The sequence below is a fragment of the Juglans regia genome, chromosome 8 (genome assembly GCF_001411555.2).
Source record: "Juglans regia cultivar Chandler chromosome 8, Walnut 2.0, whole genome shotgun sequence".
NCBI lineage: Eukaryota > Viridiplantae > Streptophyta > Magnoliopsida > Fagales > Juglandaceae > Juglans > Juglans regia.
In genome coordinates, this window is record NC_049908.1 from 20,376,881 (window position 1) to 20,399,555 (window position 22,675).

Here is a 22,675-nt window from a genome sequence, read left to right on the forward strand (position 1 = left end):
TTGACCAGAATGCATGCTAAGTGAGAGGACAGTATTGAGACTTTTCCTCATGTATTCAAATACACACAAGGTATGGAAAATTTTGTTGTTGATGCTTTAGCAAGAAGGTATGTCCTTGTCGTCATTTTAGATGCAAAATTGTTGAGACTTGAATATGATAAGGAATTGCATGCTAATGATGATGACTTTGCTAGTGTGTATGGAACATATGATAAAGCATCGTTTGATAAGTTCCATAACCTAAATTGGTACTTGTTTAGAGAAAATAGACTTTGTGTGCCTACTAGTTTTATGCGTAAGTCGCTTGTGTGTTATAGACATGGTGGTTTGTTGGGTAACCTTGGTGTAAGGAAGACTTTTGTTGTGTTGCATGAATGTTTGTGGGAATATCATTTGCCATTCAAAGACGTGTTGTATGAACGTTTGTGGAATTATCATTTGTCATTCATTGATGTATTGCATGAACATTTGTGGGAGTATCATTTGCCATACATTGACGTGTTGCATGAACGTTTGTGGGAGTATCATTTGCATTTCATTGAGTTTGGATATAATTGGAGTGGTTATCTTGGTGAAAATAAGATTTTAGATGTGCTTCATGAACATTTGTGGGAGTATTGTTTGTCATTCATTGAGTTTACATATAATTGGAGTGTTTATGCCACTACTAAATTTTCACCAATTGAAATTGTTTATAGACTTAATCAATTTCCTCCTTTAGATTTAAAGTCTTCACCAGTTGATGATAGGGGTAGCTTGGATGGACTATTCCAAATTCTTGAACAAATTAATGAAAATGCATATCTAATGGATCTTCCAGGTAAGTATCTTGTTTATACTATTTTCAATGTTACTAACCACTTTCCCTTTGATCCAGGTGGAGATTTGAGGTCGAATCCTTTTGAGGAGAGGATGAATGATAGGAACCAAGATGGGCCTATTCTTAAAGATCATTTGCAACTTCCAGATGGGCCAAGAAGATCAAAGAGACAATGCAAGGATTGATGCAATCCACTTGGGACGAGTTTAGTAAGAGCCCAACATTCAAGATGGACTTGAAAGATGAAGATCCAGTTTTGATTCATTTGATCAGTTATGGAAGAGTGCAACGACAAGACTTAAAGGCTTTGGGCTCTTGAAGGGTTTCAACTTATTTAAATCATTTAAAGAACTTATTTTATTAGTTTAGAATAAGTGGGTTTGAAGATGCTTGGCCCACATGTCTAAACTAATAAAATAAATCATTTAACCAAATTGGAAGCCTCCAATAACAATAGGCCGTATCTCTAAGTCATGTCTTCCACAGCTTGAATCAAGTGGATCAAAACTGGTTCTTCTTCTTTCAGACCCATCTTGAGTGTTGGGCTCTTGCTGGCTTCATCCTAAGTGGATTGCACCAATCTTTGCATTGCTTCCTTGATCTTCTTGGCCATTGATCTTGTAATTGGCCCATCTGGAACTTGCAAAGGATCTTTAAGAGTAGGCCCACCTTGGTTCCTATCATGGTTACAAATTTTTTAACGCTCTCCATTACGGTGCTTTCTTCAACCCGTATGTATTCATCTATAAAATCAGCAGTTACTCCATACGCATGCATTCTAAGTGTAACAGTTATTTTTTACAAGGAAGATAGGCTGAGTCTTCTATCATTATCTCTTCTTTGAATGAAGTATGATTCATAAGCCTCCACCTCATGTTGAATGCAAAAAATTAGAAGATGACTCATACGAAATATCATTCGAAATAGATTTGAGGGATATACTGGGTCTTTTGCAAAATAGTCACGAAATAGTAATTTGTGTCTTTTAATATGATCACGCCGAATATACTTACAACGTTGGCGATTGCGACGATGAGTCGATGTTGATCTGTTATCGTAATTAAGAATAACCTCCAACTCATCTTCCAACGATAAGTTTAGCAGCAATTTGCAAAAGACCGAACGAGCCATTTAAGAAGCAGTGAAAAATGAGGCTTGAATGAAATTTCTCTAGAGATGAAATGATATTTAGGTTCTAAAGATGTGAATGGAACCAAAAAAGGCAATTTTGCATGTAATCTAGTTAGTGGACTATCTGACTACATTTTTAGGTCGTAGTGCAAGGAGACATTACAATGACTTATTCATCTTTATTTTTATCTTCATATTTGCATTATGTCTTTAAATTCATCTATATTGATTTATACATCTTTAAATTTTTACATAGCTATGAATAGTGATTCTTCAAGTTTGAAGAAGTACTATTCACTCTCAAAACATTATTTTTAATGTTTTTTTCTCTCTCTTACCCATTAAAATCAATTTTGTGAAATTTGTATTGAGATATTTTGATATATGAAATTTGTATTAAGTTATTGATACAAATTTTTTTTAGTACATATTAATATTTATTGATAAAATTGATCATTTTGATGTATGAAATTGGTAATATTTAGATATATGGAATTTTTATTTTTGAGCACATGGTGCTAATTGTAAAATATATAAAAAATAATAATTTTAAGAAAAAAAATTAAAAATAATAATTTATTATTATTTAAGTAAAAAATGCATAATCCAAAGTGGAGTTTTTCTTGATATGCAAAATAAATCTTCAAAAAATATGATTTTGAAGATACATATAGAGAAACCAATGCTAGTGCTTAAGCCAAAGGAAGATGATTTTTTAGGTGCAGTTTGGATAGTGAGATGAGATTGTATAGTTTTAGATGAAAGCTAAAAAAAATATTGTTAGAATATTATTTTTTAATATTATTATTATTTTAAGATTTGATAAAATTGAATTGTTTATTATATTTTATATGATAATTTGAAAAAATTATAATGATAAAATGAGATGAGATGAGATGAAACAGTTTTATTATTCAAATAGACTTTAATCGGAAGGAGAAGATTGAGCAGAGCTCCTCTCTCATCTCCAGCTTGATCGGATTTGAAAATTTCTTGGTAAAGAGGGTTGAGATAAAGAAGAGAAAAAAGAAACTGCAATAAAATGTTTTATTTATGAATTAAAGATGTAGATACCAATAAGTATCTTTAGCTTATCATATGACTCCATACTTCCAGGAGTCAACCATGAAATTTCTCAAGTAATATAAAAGCAACTTCACGACAAATCCTTGAGCTATAAATAAAATAAAAAATTCTGAATTTGAAACTACGTTCACCTATCCTTTTTATGGCGGCTTTTTATGGACAGTGTATTTCGTACTTTTTTTTTTTTTCTTTAAGTATTTTTAAACTTAAAACAATTTTTTAAAAAATAATTCATAAATTTAGTAAAATATAATATTATTTAATTATTAAGTAAAAAATAAAAAAAATATAAATTGATTGAAAATTACGGTATGCTTTTTTCAGTGGTTTGAATTTAAAGATGAGTTGAAATGATTTGTGAATAGTAGAATAAAAATTAAATTATTTATTATATTTTGTGTGAGAATTTAAAAATTTTATTTTAAGATTTAAAAAAGTTGAATTATTTATTATATTTTATATAAAAATTTAAAAAAATTATAATGATAAAATAAGATAAATTAAGATAAATTTTAAATGTAAACCAAACCTTTATCATTTTCCAAAGTTGAAATTGAAGGAATATTCTTAGATCTCCCGTAAGAAGAAACGGATGCTATTTTGTTTTCCGTTGGAAGAAGAGGCAATCAAGCATTTGACCAAGTTTAGATAAACCCAAGAAGAACCCAGATGGACTTTGTCAGCACAAATGACAAAAACTACTCAGAAAACAAGAAAGGATTGGCCTTTGTTGTGGTATGGACCCCACGTAAATGTACAGCAGCCTTCCAAATCTAAACGAACAAAGACTTCCCTTTTTTTGGATAAGTATATCAAATACTTCAAAGAAATCAACGTCTGTATATCAGCAAATCAATGGTCAAAACTCAAACGTAAATATTAGCAGATACAGGATATACTTCCCCCTGCTACATACCATTCCTAGGACAAGGAGGACACCTCAATACGTTTTCTACTTCTGGACAGACGGACAGAGAGGGAGAGTCCGAGAGAGAGTTGAAGTCATGAGGACAGGCAAAGTTTGTTTATGATTATCTCTATCTTCGTGTCTTTCCAGAATCTTTCCCTATTGGGGGTACCTTTTTTCTAGCCCTCATTTGCGTTCGTTTCGGCTCAGCCGCCTCTGAGCATCGTGTTGCGTTCCAATTCCGAGCTTGTGGGTATCAGTATTGAATTTCTCTCAAGCTTTTTGGTGAGATTCCTCGATACCCACTTTGAGCTTTTTGAGTTGTCGACGCATGTTAATCATTATCTTTTTTATATTTTGCATAGTTCGTTGCATGGACTTGTTTTGATTGAGTTTAATATTGGCACAGGAGTTTGATAATACATGGTATCGTGTATCAGAATTCCTTTACTTTTGTTGTTGTTGGGTCATGCTTTGGCTTTTATGTCTTTGATGTATTTTTATGCTTTATGTGAGACTTGATCGATTGGGTGTTTTCAGTTGATGGGTAAAGTTCCTTTCTTATAGGGTTGTGGTTTGGATTGTGAGGCATGATGATTTTGTTCTAAGGATTGGATTCCAATCTGGATTTGAGCTGATACTCTGTGTCTCCTAGTTTGATATTGAGCTTCTAATGAGCCGATGGCTAATGAAGTTTGGTTTGGTTTGGTTTCTTTTGAATATACCATCTTTTGTCACTGTGACTTCTGATCACTTTTAAATCATACCGCTGGCTGATTATTGGGCTTAGATATGGATTTTGTGCTTTGATATAAACTTAATACTTGTCGACTTGAATAGTGGATTACACTGGATTCAAAATGATTGTCCTTGCTCCAGCCACATGGCTTTTTGTTGATTCTTGCCGTGCTATTTTCTCTGTTTAGAAGTTGGTTCTACACTCAAATTAATGCGAGTGTTACCTGCGGGGGAGCAAGAATCAGTTACCTGCGGGTAGGGGGACTAAATAGTGATTACTATTCATTGTTTTATTATTACTTTCACCTAGTTTTCATTACTATTCAATATTCTATCATTACTTTTTCACTACTATTCACAAAATATATGAGATCACCTCACTACCCAAATGCAACCTAAGCACAAGAAAGAATGAGATATTAAATAAACCAGCAAATGATATTCAGTGGTTCAGATAGACCCATATTATAACGGTTTCATATTGTTCAGGGGTTGGCACTCTCAATCCACCAACAACAATGAACATGTACCCTGCTTTATCTATTCAAAGATCAGGTCTTAATCAGCTCAGTAACTTGGGGGCTTCTGGAGCTATGTCGTCATCTTTTCCTGCTCTCCCTCCCCTTCTTGATGACAAGGATTCCAACTATACAGATTCTTTTCATGTTTCCTCAGGAAGGGAACCAATGGAAAATCCCATTTCCACACAGGCTGCTTCGCTAGTTTCCAACAGCAGTATTATTTGTGGGCAATTGCATGCATCATCTCCTGGATTGCGCCATGATGTTCATTTTTCTTCAGTTTCATGTCATGGAAGGCATCCCCAAGATTCTCCATTCATTTCCCAATCGTCAATGGAGGAGGCATCATTTCCACCCTGCCATTCTTCCCAGCTGGATGCACAATCTGCAGTGTTGATTAACCACCTTGATGGAAATCAGGATATTTCCTGGTGTTCATTTCCACTTCAGGATATCGTTACTTTTCCTGAAAATGTCTCTGTTCAGAATGGTCAGGTCGAAAGCAGTACTGGTGTCATGAAATCTGAGGACCATGCTAGAACTGATTTGGAGTGGGTTGATAGATGGATTAACACCGACCTGGAGGCAGATTGGAATGAGCTTCCTGATGTTAATGTGGCAGATCCTGAACCAAAGGTTTGTTCATCAATCCAATATTATATTTATACTTACTTTCCTTGATGTTTGAATAGGCTTGTAATGCTCACTCGTTAAACTACGTGGTTCATGTGGAACAAATACATGCCAAGATGCCCCCTTGGTATCTAATGCCTGCAAGGCCCTGTACATTAACAGAGGATACACTAAATATGACATAGGATTTGAAACTTTAATATTATTATGGCTTTTCATTTCTTTTCTTGCCTAGTAATATGAAAAATCGTAATTTATATCTTTCCCTTGGACTATTTTTTACACTATTTTTCTGATCAACAGTTTTTGTATTTAGCAACTTTGATATTGTTTATAGCTTTTCATTTATTTTCTTGCCTAGTAGTATGAAAAATTGTAATTATATATTTTCCATTGGACTCTTTTTACACTATTTTTCTCATCAACATTTTTTTGTATTAAATGCTAAATGGATTGGTGGTCGTTGGCATGAAATTGATATTCATGACCAGTTTGCAGTTTCTCAGCTAACCGATAGCATAAAATATGTGGCATCATTCAGTAAAAAGAGTTACAAATATCTTTTACCTTTGAAAAGAATCGATAAAACATTTTGAATTAACCCCTAGGGGTTGGCTCAAGTAGTAAAGGCCATGGTCTTGGTGGTACGCTCCCTCCAGGTCTAAGGTTCGAATTCTCTTGAGTGCAAACAATTTCTAGGGGCAAGTGAACTGAGGGAGCTTCCCCTTGAACTACCTGAGATGCACTTCTGGGAAATTCCTTGCCAAGGGCCTGTGCACTCCCAGAATTAGTCGGGACTTTGTTCTCGGACACACGGTGCCAATAAAAAAAAGTATGATAAGAATTTAACTTAATTGGCACTTTAGTATGGATGGAATAGTGAGTAAAATTTGGATAGCAGTTGATATAAGGTTGTGCACTTAATGGGCCAAGTTCTTTGGACCGAACAAATTGCCTCCACCTTTTAAACTTCAAAACTGTCGCACATGCATCCCACTTATATGACCAAGGATTTTTAAAAGCATTTCTTCCATTCACAACTTCTTTCCTTTGGTTCTTTCTGTCATTGTATCCTTTCTCATACCATATTCATAAGATGGTATACTCCTATCATAAACTTAGTGAAGACATGTAAAATAACATATCATATAAGGAACAGAAAAAGGAGCTTCCTTAGAAAGGCTAATACTATTGTATACATAGCTTCAAAATATTTTTGAGAAAATCACGTTAGTTAGAGTTTAAAACCATAAGGGTATGATCATATCTACCTATCTTACTCAACTTCCTAAACACCACTACCAACACTAAGTAAATATCTGATTTCTCCTCTTTTAAACTATCAAGGTTGCTTGTTTTATGCTTTCAAATAATCTCAGCATTGAAGGATCAATCTAATCATGCATTCTAAGTTTTTCTTATGCATGATGGAATGTATGATTGTTTTATGCTACGCTTTGGGTGTGCAAATCCAACCTTACTCAAAATTAGCTTTCCTAAGTTCATTAGGTCTCTAATACCTGGTTCTCAAGTTACTAGTTTAAGCTTTGTAGCTTGCTAACTGTCTATTGACAGCCCTTGACTAATTTTATTTGGTTTAAACCCTTTTTGAGCCTCTGTCAAAGCAGCCACTTAAGTGCCCTAGGTTTCTAGGGCACTTAAGTCCATCTAACAGATGTGATCTTGGACTAAACTATAGTCTTCGAGGCCTTAATCTTATACCTATGGTATAGAAGTCATTGCTGAAAAAAGCCAACAAGATGTCAGCAAAAATTAGTTTGTTGTAATTCCTACTTATCTTATGAATGTGCGGTTTAAACCAATTGAAAAGCAACTCAACATAGGGTCTAGTCTGTGGTCACTTAGCCTCAGAACTACCCTTAAACAAAACACTACAAGCCACCTATCTAATCTTGTTGATTGCAGTGCTATAGAAAACCAACCAAAATCCGAGGAAAACCAACCTTATAGCTTTCTGAAGTTCAGTAACCAAACTCACTCATTAACCCGAGGAAAACCAACCAAAAGCCTAAAGGTTGGTTCAGGTTTATCAGGTGGTCGAGCTAATGTAGCTCAAAAACATGAAACATGGCTGTTGTACCTCTCTTCGCCACCCCCCCCCAACCCACCACAAACTCTTCCCCAATGTTAAATATATCATAAAAGAAAACCTTCATGACATCATGTATTCTCAATTTTTATTTTGGTTTCTCTCATTTACACTAGAAATGAACGTGGTGGTACCTGTTTCTGAAACTGTCCTCTGATATCTTGATGCAGCAATCCCAAATCCATCAGCAGCAGCAGCAGCAGCCGCCTGTACCATCTGGTGAACTTTGTGGTGTTGCTAATACATTTTCCAATGCACCCCCTTCAAAGTCCCGAATGCGTTGGACACAAGAACTTCATGAGGCCTTTGTGCAAGCTGTCAATCAGCTTGGTGGTAGTGAACGTGCGTAACCTCATCATACTAATTTCTTATCACGTCAGGATTTGAAAAATCAAGAGGTTTCCAGTAGTATTGGATGGATCATGAGGTTTCTTTGTTTTTTATTGTTAATTTACAGGGGCTACTCCAAAGGGTATAAAAAATCTCATGAAGGTTGAGGGCCTAACAATCTATCACGTAAAAAGCCACCTGCAGGTGCATTAAAAATTTTATGTTATTTCATATTTGTTGAACTTTAGAAGCTAGTTGTTTATTGCCTTTAATGAGTGGGCTTTTTTCCTCAGAAATATAGAACAGCCAGATACAAACCAGATTCCTCAGAAGGTAATGATGGCTGCATTCATTTTTCCTAACTTTGCCATGTCAAAGGCATGCTGAACCACTACGGCTCGCTAACCTTATAAATCTCTATACAAAAGTTTGCTTGTCAGACAGTTGACCCATTGGCAGAACTAAATAGATTTTGATATTTGCATTTTCTTATGTCATGCTCCCTTCCTATCTGATTGAGCTATAGGATGGTGTGGGAGAATACAATGCACTGTTTATTTCTATTAGCTTCTTTTTTCTTGCAAGGTTCACAAAATTTATAAGCAGACTGCAGTATAAGAAGATTAGTTGAAATTGTTCTTTTTCTTTTCTTTGCAGGGACTTCGGAGAAAAAGTTAACTCCTACTGAAGAATTAAAATCCATAGACCTTAAGGCGTAAGTAGTTCATTGTACCTCCCAGAAATATCCATACTATTGTTTGTCTGTAGTTGCTATTTTATTTATTTGTCGACAGTACAAAATTTATGCTAGCATGTCTGAACTTTTAGAAAGTGCAACTTCATACTGGAACTATTTCAATCGTTTGAGCCAGAAACTTCAGTATTTTGATTTCTAGATTGTGTAAAAGTCTTGACAAACAGTTATGTTATTGACTCTTTCATACACTTCTCATTCTCATTTCTCAAATCATAAGAAAATAAATTCAGTTATGGCTGTTATAGTACATTTTCTTGTCAGCATATATTAACTGTGTTAAACTTCCTTCCAGATTTTAGTTGTGTTTGTGCCATTCCTCCAATTTGAATTTTATTGAGTATTTATTCTCCTGCAGTTTCAGGTTCTCAGTAATACTTATCCAAAAGGTTCTCAGTAATAATATCTAATTTTATTGTGAGTTAATAGAGAATGGGAAACGTATTATATCGTGTTGCCAAAAAAAGAAAACTATACCTAGAGTATGAAATCATTGATGTTTATGATTGTTCTAATAGATGAAAAATTACCCTTGCAAGCATGGTTGATGCTTGTACTGTACTGACACATGTCAGAAATGAAAATTTCCTGAGAGGAGACCTGTACTACGTAGGACAAGACGCCTATGGTCTTCGATGTATGAAATTTTTTTATCTTCTGCAAAGACAAAAATAAGTTCCAAAGTTAAACTAAATATCCTTTTGTTTATGTTTTTGTCATGAGGTAAAATTCAGAGCAATCCATTTAGGTGTTGCTATGATGCCTGTTATTTTCCTTGTAGAACATATTATAACATGTATGTAATAATGTAGCATAAAATGCTTGGTTAAACCACTAGGCTTGTCATCTTTTTTGTGATGACATTTGTGCTTCAAACTACCGAATCCTCGGTCATGGTATATTCTCATATAAGCCACTAATCTATGGAGATTTTTATCAGAACTGTATGATATCTGATATAGCAATGTTCATTTCCCTATTCTTCTAATGAGTTTCTTTTAATGAAAGTGATGTGTATGCATATATACCTGTCTCTTAATGTATCTATCCATCCACGTACACCTCCATCCACAGAACATGAGTCCAGAAATAGTAATTATTTTCAATTTTAAATAATTCTCAAATAAAGATTTTCAAGTATATTTAGTTAAATGCTATTGTCTATTTTTGCTCATCACTTGCTACAATTTTGTCCACTTTCTTTTGTGTTACAAGAGACGTATGCTTTTAGTCCATCAAGAATGCCCACTTCCAGACCAGAAGCTCTTTAGAATTTGGACCTATAATGCCAGCCTTAGCTTTCCAATATTTCCTAGAAGAGCTTTGCTACACAACCTCCACCACACTCCACACTCCACACTTTTTTAAATTTTTTAAATTTTTAATATTTTTTTTAAAATTTTTTTTGAGTTTATTCTTTTTAAATTATTTTAAATTTTTTATTCATTATTTATATAATAAATATTTAATAAAAGAAAAAAATAATAAAAATTAAAAATAATGTGGAGTGTGGAGGTTGTATGAATAGTAGGAGGTTGAGTAGATTTTTTGTTCCTTAGAAATGTTTTATTTGGTTTCTATTTGTGCTGTCAAGCTGAATTTAGGCTAAAATGGGACTATGTACCTTTGATTTTACTCACAGGGGTAGGGGAATCACTGAAGCCTTGAGGTTGCAGATGGAACTTCAGAAGCGGCTACATGAACAGCTTGAGGTAGGTACTTTGTAGTAGAACTCACTTTATATTAGGCACTTTAGAAGCAGCTACTTTATAATTGTTTCTTTATGAAAATTAAATTTTGATTCTTTAGCCCATGAAGTTGTGTTCGGTTGCTAATTTGATCTGTCATATATCATTTTCGTAGAGGACGTGTTGGTTATGTTGGGAAATCAACGCCATCTTATCTCTTGTATTTATCTTTTATGTAATTTTTTCAGTTGTGTTCCTACATAATTTCCCAAGGACGACTTTGATCTTTCCAATACGGTTGTAATATGAAAGTAGCTTACTAGTTACTTCAGTTTCGTGAAATTTGACTTCCAAGTTTCGTTATTATGTTTGTTGATCTCTGCATCAGATTATTTTTATGAGGATTAAGAATAGCAAATTTTTATAGTGTTTTGAGCATTGATGATAAAGAGTTTGTTTTCTGTGATTTCTATAGTTGAGAACCTTCATTTATTTTGCTTTTAAAGGAAATTTTAGAGTTGCAAGGAACCTGGGAATCATGATCTATTGCCATTTTGCTTATTCTGAATATCGTAGTACTGTAGCAATGCAATTGCCAATCATGGTTTTAGTTGGGGTGTTCCCTTACAATATCTTGACTTAGCCGATATTAACCATGGTTGTTTGATTTGCATTTAAAATTTCCTTCCTCTCTGCATCCCACTATATTTGTGGTCCATCTTGGTTGATATATTTTCCATGTTTCCTCCTTTCCAACAATGATGGCATTGTATTTAGGAGCTGGTAGTCTTACTGTTTTGTGAGAGAGGTACACCAAGTGGGCATGAAAAAGAGGGGAGAGGGAGAGAGCTATTGTTTTTTACTCATTCTGATATGGTAGTGGCCGTCTTCCTGCAGAATCAAAAGAAGCTACAATTGGAAATTGAAAAACAAGGACAGTATCTTGAAGAAATATTTAAGGAGCAGAGAAGGATGGAAGATGGCAGGACTAAGGTCTCAGTGTCTACCATGGATAATCCTTCTGCTCCATTACCAAATATGGTGCAGCCATCCCATGTAGATGACAAATCAGAAACCTCAAAAGCAGATCAAGTTAAATCAGGACCTGGAACTAGTAGTGTCAACATCACTCCTGAAGACTGCTCCTGGGATGGAAGTAGGAAACACAAGGCACATGAAAGCAGAAATGCAGAAGATCAAGAACCGGGTGATGGTGACTCTAATGCTACCCCATCAAAGCGAGCAAGAGGAGATCAGATGGCAATGTCATCAACTGAATCTTGATCTGATCGAAAACTTTTCCCGTAGCATTTTGCTGCCCCTGGAGCTCAGAGATAGGCCTGGATGGCAGGTATAAAGAGCCGTAGGGTGGAAGATGCCATCAGAAGCCAGATGCTTTCAGAACTTAAGGAATTATTCTTCATTTTTTAAATCATGACTTGTTCTTCATTTAACCCAGACGACAGTTCTAGTTATGATGATTTGTTAGGGCTAAACGCATAAGAAACAGATTTTCTGTTTTATATACTTAATTGAAAGAAAAAAGAAAGGACAGGACAGAAAGATTTGCCTGTAGATTGTTCGCTTGAAGAATTACAGCAACTTCTGGGAGTATGTTGTCTTGGTATGATCTCTCACTGTATAATCTTTGTCAGAAGGTGACTTCATATCATGTAATGATCCTTGGAATTTTAGGGTTTAGAGTATTAGAGAAACAAATAAAGCATGTCTCATTTAATGTTGTACAGAAATATGAATGAAAAGATATCAAACTCTCTCTCTCTCTCTCTCTCTCTCTCTCTCTCTCTATATATATATATATATGAACCATAAGTATTGTAAACTAAGTGAAATGGAGTTTGATTGGCAAAACTAATCTCTTAAAAATAAGGTAAAGAGAAAAATGAAAATCTGGTCAATAATCCTTGTGTTTTGGCCAAGTTGAGATTCGTCCTTTAGTGCTTTTTATTTTTCCAAGGAATAACGACGAATTTTGAATCAGCACCACACATGGCCTTCATAAGACTATCACGTGCAAAACTCTTTTTTCTCCATTTTTAAAAATTGAAGTAAAAATAAAACTATAATATATTTTTTAAATATATTAAAAGAAGAATTCTACATGAGCCACTATTATGAAGTGCCACGTGTTTTTTGTTAATTAAGATGAAAGGAACTTCTAACGAAGGAAGTTGATTCGAAATTTATCATAGCATAAGGTGTTAATTTGACGATCGCGCCGGAGCAAGAGAAGAGACCCTTCCCGTGGGCAAGTTGCTATGGAAGATGAGACAATAAGTCAAGCAAAGTGCAGCTAGTCTGAAGAAAGGCGAGTTGCACTATGTAGACAGCTAGGTAGAAAACCCTAGCTGTCATAAGCTGGCATCAGGTGATAAAGGATTTTTCACCCTGTGACTAGTGAGCAAGAATTGTGTTGACCATGCTGGGATGAGAACAAAGAGCTGAAGAGGCTGGAAGTTTTGAAAAATGATGGTCCGCATGAATGGGCAAGGACGAGTACTGGTCAAGGATAAGACCAATATGGACGTAAGGGCTCTCTGTTATAATGAGGAGATGTGCGGAGGTGGAAAATGTCGTGCACAGAGGCCCATACTCCATCTGAGACGTCACATCTGGAGTAAGCCTGTAGAGAAAGATTACGGACCTACAGGCCATATATTGTATAATCTTAGAGGTATGATCCAGCGCCATGTGGAATACCCTTATTATAGGAAGGGCTGCAGGGTTGGACCCAAGACGAGCCGCAGGAACATGTGTGCCTTATCTCATCAGTCACTGGGCCTCTATAGTTCTTCCGTGTTGCTTGATTTGAAAATGGTGAATCAACTTGCATGTTAACCAGGTAGAGTGATTCCCCATGTCGAATGGTGGAAGCTTTCTTGCTTGGTATTTATATGTTTTGATAAGATGGTGGTTCCTCGCCTCAGTAATAATTACGTCTACTTAAGATTTGCTCAAATGGTGATTTTTCGTCATACTTATATACTTATGTTTTATTCAGATTCCTCGTCATAATTATGAATAAATTATATGTTTATGCCTGGAGAGTGATTCCTTGCCAAGTGTAAATTTTTGTGTTCACATGACATTTTACATGAAATAATGGATGTATATTCATTCGCATAGTCTCTCAGTAGTAGTATTGTCATGGATGTTTAACCTATTTATGGTTTCGTTTATCAGAACCACAAACTTTGATATAGACTTAGCCCCAGAGGAGTTTTCTGAGGAAGAAGGATTGACTTCGCCCAAGTGATAGGAACGGAGACTAGTCTCCTCTATTAGTTATTTATATTTTGTTGAGATGTACTGGTTGGTCAGGTGACAAACCATGATCGGTTTGTTGTACCTAGATGTAAGTGATGAACAGTTGGTGCTGTAAAATATTATTTGGAAAATAACAACGAAATATGGATATTGTTATTCTTAATAGATGAACCTTTTATCGGTTTGGTCTCTGGTACAATTTGCATTTAGTCTCTAACTAAACCTTTACTTATTCTCCTATAACTTACTATCACGTGCTCGACCCATGATTACGCACATAAATCAAACCATAATACTAGGGTGTTGCCCACCGGCTGGCATCCCTAGCACTACAAATCCTCGCCAGGCTCTTTATCGAGGAACAGGGCACCACGATTAATCCTAAAAAAATGAACAAGGGATAAATATCATAATGGCCAAAGCATAGAGGTTATTGACCAAATTTCTTGAAAAACAAAAAAAAAAGTTGAAAACTGGAAGTTTCACTTACACTTTTGCCCAAGCTCATCATCAAGAATGTTGTGGATCTCATTCGATACTCGCATGTTGGTATGTGCATGTCTTTTTCATTCTGCGTTTTAACTAGAGGGAAACATAAATAATTAGATGGTTTGCTTAAGGAAACCAAATGAAGAAAGTTTGAGTTTATTTTTAAAAGATCAACCTTCAGCTAAGCTAGTAGCATTGAAAGATATATAAAATAATCTTGGGTTAGTTTTATAGTTGAAAATGGATGATTAAAAGTTGAATAACTTGATTTCTTTCAGTTATTCTTTTAGATGGATTTCTCAAATATAAAATCTTCCAAATTAAGAGAATGATAGGAAACAACACAATGCATTCCTCCTCCTCTCTCAGACATGCAAGTATAGAAGCCTAATAGTAATGCATCGAGACAGAAAAAGGTTTATGATCTTAGATCATTTTATGAGGATCAAAACTAAAAAGATCATGATCATCATAAATCTAAGATTGCGTGTAATTATTTTGGAACAGATTATCACGTGACTCTAAAAGTAATTGAACCAGAATGATCATGTTTAATTATATAGAAGATAAGACCCAAACCATGGTTTTCCCGTTTATTTCGTGGCAAAAAATTGTTTTCCCACGAAGTTGTACTCATCGACGTGATCTCATAGTAAAAGACTTGTATTTTTTTCTCACGAACAATTTTCGTGTCATAAGCATACTATTTGCCACGATCGTATATCTTGAAAAAAGAATTCGTGAAAAAAATCCATATTTATTGTAGTACCACCTTTAAATTTAAAATATCTCAGAAGGCCGGGAGATATTAATGGGGCAATTGTTCTAATTGTCTTTCAGTATTAAGGCTTGCCAAGACTCGTTAGAAATGTTAATCATTGATGAATTTCCTTTAGATTTGTGGGAATGAGAGGGTTTAAAGCTGATATTAATGCATTTTTCACGACCAAAGTGGCTAGGAATCTTATCACGTGTAACGATTTTTTAAGGATTCACTACAACACAATTGCTTTTTAGTGACGGTTGGGAAATTGTGACAGTCCCTAGACCGTCACTAAAAGGCATTTTCTGTGACAGTTTTTGGAAACTGTCACTAAAGATAGAATGAGATTTTTTTACATTCGAACGTATGGGAAATATGCGTTCGAACGTCACATATACGTTCGAACGTTATGTCTGTTTACGTTGGAACGTAAAATGTTTTGGCGCAACCGTTCGAATGTTATTAATTTTACGTTCGAACGTAAAATGTTTTCCGCCAACATGCGAACGTTAATTACTAACGTTCGAACGTTCATTGTAAATTTAAATTAAATGACTTTAATTTAAAAATTATGTATTTTTATTGTGCATAATTTGTGAACAAGTCTAAAAAATTGAATTGTATATATTTATATATACACACTTTGTAATATATAAATATATATTATTGATTTATATATATTTGAAATGCAGTGATTTAGTATTAAAGTTGAAAACTATAACATCAAAGAAGATTAAAAATTGAAATGAAAAAACGATAAAAATATTCCATAATATTTTTCGTTACAAATATTAAAAATAAAATACAAAAATTGATAGAACGTAGTAAACAACAGTCAGATGATAACGTTATCCGCAAAAGTCGAACTCCGTACTTCCTCAGTCAAGGTATCAACCTTGTCGTTGAGGATAGTTACACGATGGGTGAGTTCGGCAACAGACGCCGATATAGCCTCGAGCGATCGATCGATCTTATGATCAATATGCGCAGTCAGCTGTGAGATGACCGCATCAACCCAAGCAGGCCGCACATCTCCTGCAGATGTACTCGGCGTATGCTGACTACTACTCCCGACATGACCTGGCTCAGGCTGCGTCGGAGGAACTAGATCCTCTACAGGGGGTGGCTGACGTCCCCTCGCCTGTCCAATGCTACGCCGATGCGTGGTCATGTCGAGGGGGCTCATCTGATCTTTGACCCGCTCCTCTGGCTGGGTCGGCACTCCCCGTGCAAGTAATAGTCGGCTGATGAGGACACCATATGGGAGATTATCCGTGGAGACGATGCTCGCCTCGTAACGGATCCTCTCAAAAATGTGCAGTGGCAAATCTATAGGATCTCCACGTGCCACTCGTATCAAAAATTGTGCCCGAAGCCGACTAAATGTGGTTTTATGAGCCACAGGATCGACATTTGTTGCAACAATAAGGTGCAACATGCGGAAGAAATGCAGCAGATGGTTCTGGTTGAAGGCGTTCTTCCGCTCGATCTGCATGCGATCCCTCCCGGTGAGGATGTAGAAATCTTCGTCTCGGTCATCATCCCGAGCCTCGACGCCAGTATCCTCATCCTCTGACTGGCCTGCATCATCGGCTGATGCTGGCTCACATCCCCGGCCAGTAGATGATGCAGAAGTGCCTACATCCTCACGGGGTGTTGAGTGTGTAAATGTCTGAGCACCTCGATGAATCCCGATGTGCTCGCCGATGACATCTGCCGATACCTCAATGGAAACACCGCGTACAGTCACGGTGTGAGAGGATGCATCCGGAGGCATGTCACACATCCCCATATAGAATTCTTGAACCATTGAGGGGTATACCTTCCCCCTCAATGTGCAGATATTTCCCCAGCCTCTACTGAGGAAAACATCTCTTAGGTTCGTCTGCTGCCAACAGAGTTCGTCGAACTCATTAATTAAGACCTCTCTCTCTACCATAACAGTACGAGCTCCGATACGGGCAGTGTCCGACGTGGCTCCTTCCCTCCCTCGTTTTCGTGTATGCAGTGGAAGAGCCATATCCTGAAAATAGAAAAGGAAAAAAAAATTATTTAGAATAATGCATTTTTTTGTATTAATTTTAAGATGCTCTGGATTAACGTTCGAACGTTCTATCTTTAACGTTCGAACGTTAAAGATAAAAACGTTCGGACGTTAACTTATACGTTCGCACGTAAAATAATGTAAATAAATTTACGTTCAAACGTAAAACAAATACGTTCGAATGTACAGATGTACGTTCGAACATAAGCAGTAAACAAATACGTTCGAATTTAAGTTCGAACGTATTTGTTTTACGTGTGAACGTAAATATGAACGTCCGAACGTCGAAGCATGAATAATGTAGAAAATCACTACGTTCGGATGTTATAATTAAACGTCCGACCGTATGTGATTTACGTGCGAAAGTAAATATTAACGTTCGAACATATGTCGTTTAATAATATTCACGTCCGAATGTAAGACGATTAACGTTCGAACATGGAAGCTGTAACGGCTCGGTAATTTAAACGTCGTACGTTCGAATGTCTTGGTGAAACGTTCGAACGTTTTGACGCAGAATGGCTGAGTCGACTCAGCCATTATTGAAATCTCGAAAATTTCTCTACAAGGGTCTAAATGCCGAAATGTCACCATGTAAATGAAGTATACACTTCAAGAAACATTTCTACGGTGACTATTCGGCCAATGACTGGTCGTGGTGGCCGGAAAATGAAGTTGAAAATCCGGTAATATTTATCCGGTTTTAAACCAAACTCAATCCAAATGTCAATCTAAATCTCAATAAAATACATGTTATTTGCATAAAAGATGAATGCCTACCTTTTAGTGACGGTTGTGGCGGAGTTGACGGCGGCGGTGACGGCGGCGTGGCGGCAAATAACGGAGAAGACGATGGATACGGGCAGGGAAATGCGTTTCGACGTTCGGTTTTGGCCTTATATACATAGAACGTTCGAACGTACTTATTATTACGTTCGAACGTTTGTCAATATAATATATTATATTATAAATGTTTAAGTTATATATTAGGATGTTATATAATATTATTGACAATTAGATTATTGGTTTTTTTGTGAGTGCTTCTTATATTTATAAAGTTTAGCAATATATAAAATCCGCTCCGACTCCGACTCCGACTTGTCGGAGCGGAGTCGGATTTTTTTATTATTTTTTTTTATCTTTTTTAACTTCATATTTGACCCACTTTTTTTTTAAAAAAAAAATTTGTGAGCTTTTAAATTTCAATTTTCTCAACATTACTGTGGGAATTAATTAAACTTTTGATTATAACAAGAAATACAACTAAATAAAACAAGTAACATAATAACATGCATTCAAAAATTAAAAAGAAAGTCCTATTGCAATAGAAACGACGCCGTATTGTATAGTAGTATACTAACTAATATAAATCTATTTTATATATTATATATATATGAAAATTTATAAAAAAAATGAATGATATATATTATTATATATGAATATTAAAAAAAAAGCACCGAAATATTAATAATAAACTAATATACTTGATATATATATATATATATATATATTAAATCTCTAATCTCTTATACTTGATATATATATTATATAAATATTAGTTATACTAATAATTATATTAGTATTAGTTATTATTAATACTATATATTATAGTATTATACTAATAGTGATATTAATACTATATCACTATTATAGTGATTAGTATAACTATATTAGTATTAGTTATAGTGATTTAGTATAACTATATAATATATTAGTATAAGTTATAATACTATAAGTTATAACTGTAGTCTATATTAGTATTAGTATTAGTTATAGCGATTAGCATAACTATATATTAATATTTGCTATAGTGATTTTAATTTAGTATAACTATATAATAGTATTAGTATAAATATTATTATATTACACTAGCTATATCACTGATAGTATTAGTATACTAATGTCTAATACTAATATATCACTATAGTTAATAGTATCACATAGTAATATAGTATTAGTAATTAATACTATAGTGCTTTATATAGTAATTTATATATAGGCTTAAAGTGGTTTACTAATAGTATTAGTATTAGGCCATAAATCTAATTATTATACTAATGTATATTAGAATTACTAATATATTTATCAAAATGAATATGTTGAGAATTTATTAGGTCAAAAAATATAATTAATACAAGATATTGTTATATAAAATTGATATGAATAATACTTTAGTTATTATACATTAGTATTATATGTTATTATAAATTTATAGATTAGTGTTTATCCATTAGTATATGTATTACAATATTACATGTTGATGTTATTATGCATCTTAGTGTTTATAGTATATTATATATACATTAGTATTACATGCTATTATATTTATACATTAGTAATTTAGAACAACATGGTAGTAATATTGTAAATTTTTAGTAGTATGATATTTACATATAGTCATATACTAAACTATTATTAGTAAATTTAGTCTTAATATTATAGTATAAATATATTATTTAACTAGTATAAATATAAGTAATTTAGAAAAACACATATTTTGTGCATAATATATAAATTATATTATGCACAAAATACTATACAATGTAGTATATATATTATATTATAAGTTAAGTATAATAGGAATATTACGTTCGAACGTTTGAAGTTAACGTTCGAACGTTAAAGTAAGAGGCGGGAATTTTCCCGCTCGATGTTTAATATCTGTGTGATTATTTAGACGTAAGGACGTTTATACTATACGTTCGAACATCAAATCCGTCAACGTTCGAACGTTAGTCAAATTAGTGCGGGAGATTTCCCGCTCAAATATGGTAACACTTTCATGAAATGTACGTTCGGACGTTTAAGTAGTATGTTCGAACGTTTATCTATAAATCTACAAACGTTCGAACGAGAAATTGTGATACATTCGAACATATATGAGGAAAGTGCGGGAACTTTCCCGCTAGATTTCATGTTATATCATAAGAAGGGTACGTTCGAACGTGTATTTTAAACGTCCGAACGTTCTGGGCGGGAATAATTTTAGAATTAACGTTCGGACGTTTAAAGTTAACGTTCGAACGTTTAAACTAATAATTTTAGAACTTAATCAGTACGCGCACGGGAGGATGCCCATTATTTCTTTTCTCCCGTGCGCGCAACAGAAAGAGAAAGAGAGAGAGAGAGAGAGTTAGAGAGAGAGAGAGTTAGAGAGAGAGAGAGAGTTAGAGTGAGAGAGAGTTGAGTTAGAGAGTGAGAGAGAGGTGAGTTTTGGTAAGATAATATTTTTATTTCTTGTCTTTATTTAAATTTTATGATATTTATAGAATGTGTTTTTGTTATAGAATATTTCTAATAAGTTTGTGTTGTATTTTTTTGAAGGATTGCTTGTTTTGGGAAGTTTGAAGATTTTGATTTGTAAGAGGATATTGTGAGTGCTAGGTATATTTCTAAACTTTATCAATATGTTGTTGTGATTTGATGCTTACTTTTTATCATATTGTGATTATTGTTTGTATAGTTTGTAAATAGTTTGTGAGTTATTCTAAATATGTTGTGATATAAATTTGAAATATTGTGTTTATTATTAAAAATATATTGTCATTAGGCTTTGTTAATACATGTTTATTGCTTATTCAAGTTTAGAAATATGTTAATACATGTGGCATGTTATTTTGTGAATATATTGTGAGTTATCACTTTTATATGTTGTGATATGGATTTGATATATTGTGATAATAGTATTTAAGTATGATAATTAAATATTTATAATAATAATTAATATATAAGTAATAACAAGCATAAAAGTAACTCTTTAACAATTATAATAATTAAAATTATTGTATAACCATTGAAATTTAAGTATGATAATTAAATATTTATAATAATAATTAATATATAAGTAATAACAAGCATAAAAGTAACTCTTTAAGAATTATAATAATTAAAATTATTGTATAACCTTTGAAATTTAAGTATGATAATTAAATATTTATAATAATAATTAATATATAAGTAATAACAAGCATAAAAGTAACTCTTTAAGAATTATAATAATTAAAATTATTGTATAACCTTTGAAATTTAAGTACGATAATTAAATATTTATAATAATAATTAATATATAAGTAATAACAAGCATAAAAGTAACTCTTTAAGAATTATAATAATTAAAATTATAGTATAACCTTTGAAATTAAGTATAACAATTAAAATTATACTTTAAGAATAATGATGTTCCGAATGAGATTAAGGAGCACATTCGAAGTCGTGTGCTGGTGAGTTTACTTTTCAGTACATTTTTTTCACTTAGATTAATCTATTATATTTTTTACCTGATTCCCTTGTTAGGATGAATTCGACCTCGACTTTAGCCATAGCGAGGATTTGAGAACCGTGAATGAGTTGATGGCTACACTATTCCGACGTCACAAAGGACGATGTCATGACCACTTCAAGAAGTTTGAGACGTTGGAAGAGGCTGCGCAGTCTCCTTTTCAGCAGATGAAGTTAGATGATTGGAGAAAGTGTTGTGATCTTTTCGCATCTCCAGATTATCAGGTATTTTACATTTATATCTTTAAATTATTTACATTCATATTCGTTTTATACATTATATGTATACATATTACAATTAACATTTTTAATATATTTTGTAGCACTTGAGTTCTACAAATGCACAGAATAGATCCGTTCTGACTGTCCACCATCGTGCCGGTTCAAGGTCATTCCACCGTCTTGCTGAAAAAATGGTAATTAAAAAATTATAGAATTTATTTATTTTCCTGATATTCTTTCTGATAAGTACTAACATTATCTTTTTAAAATTGCTAATATTGTCACTTTGTTAGAAACGTGATGATCCTGAAAACTTTTCCCTCGTTCATGTCTATGCTGCTGCTCACACTAATGAGCATAGTGAGTGGATGGATCCTGTCGCTGCAGATAATTATGTAAGCAGTGTTAATTTTGTTAAATAAATTTTTTATAGAACATTTTAATAGTTTATTTCTTATTTCTATTTCTTTTAATACGTTACTAATTATTTACGATCATTACCTTTTAAATTGCAGAACAAAATGTTGGAGATGCAGTCGACTTCTGCGGAATCCTCTCCTAGTGACATAGACATATTCACCCAAGTGCTCGGGCCGCAGTCTAGTATGGCAAGAGGTTTGGGACGATCTATCAAGCATAAATGTTCATCCTCCTCAACCTCATCGGCTTCACAAATTAATAATCTTACAGCAGATTTAGAAGCTGCACGGCGTGAGAATGAGTATATGAGGTCGAGACAGCAAGAGTTAGAGTCTCTCTTAGAACGACAGTCTCATTTAGAGACGCGTTTGCAGGACCAACAGAGAGACCAGGAGGAAAGAATACGCAGTGAAGTGCAAGAGCAAGTGCAACGAGAGATGATGGTGCAAATGG

General features: G+C 34.0%; 1 protein-coding gene across 1 annotated transcript; it reads left to right on the top strand.

Moving 5' to 3' along the window:
• The first annotated feature begins 3,906 nt into the window (after window positions 1–3,906).
• Window positions 3,907–12,499, top strand: LOC108990736 (protein PHR1-LIKE 1-like). The gene is made up of 8 exons (XM_018964801.2): window positions 3,907–4,229; window positions 5,172–5,839; window positions 8,117–8,288; window positions 8,404–8,480; window positions 8,570–8,609; window positions 8,934–8,991; window positions 10,673–10,742; window positions 11,616–12,499. Exons 2-8 carry the CDS (start codon window positions 5,201–5,203, stop codon window positions 12,000–12,002), a joined length of 1,443 nt encoding a protein of 480 aa, XP_018820346.2. The 5' UTR covers window positions 3,907–4,229; window positions 5,172–5,200; the 3' UTR covers window positions 12,003–12,499.
• The last annotated feature ends 10,176 nt before the right edge of the window (window positions 12,500–22,675 follow it).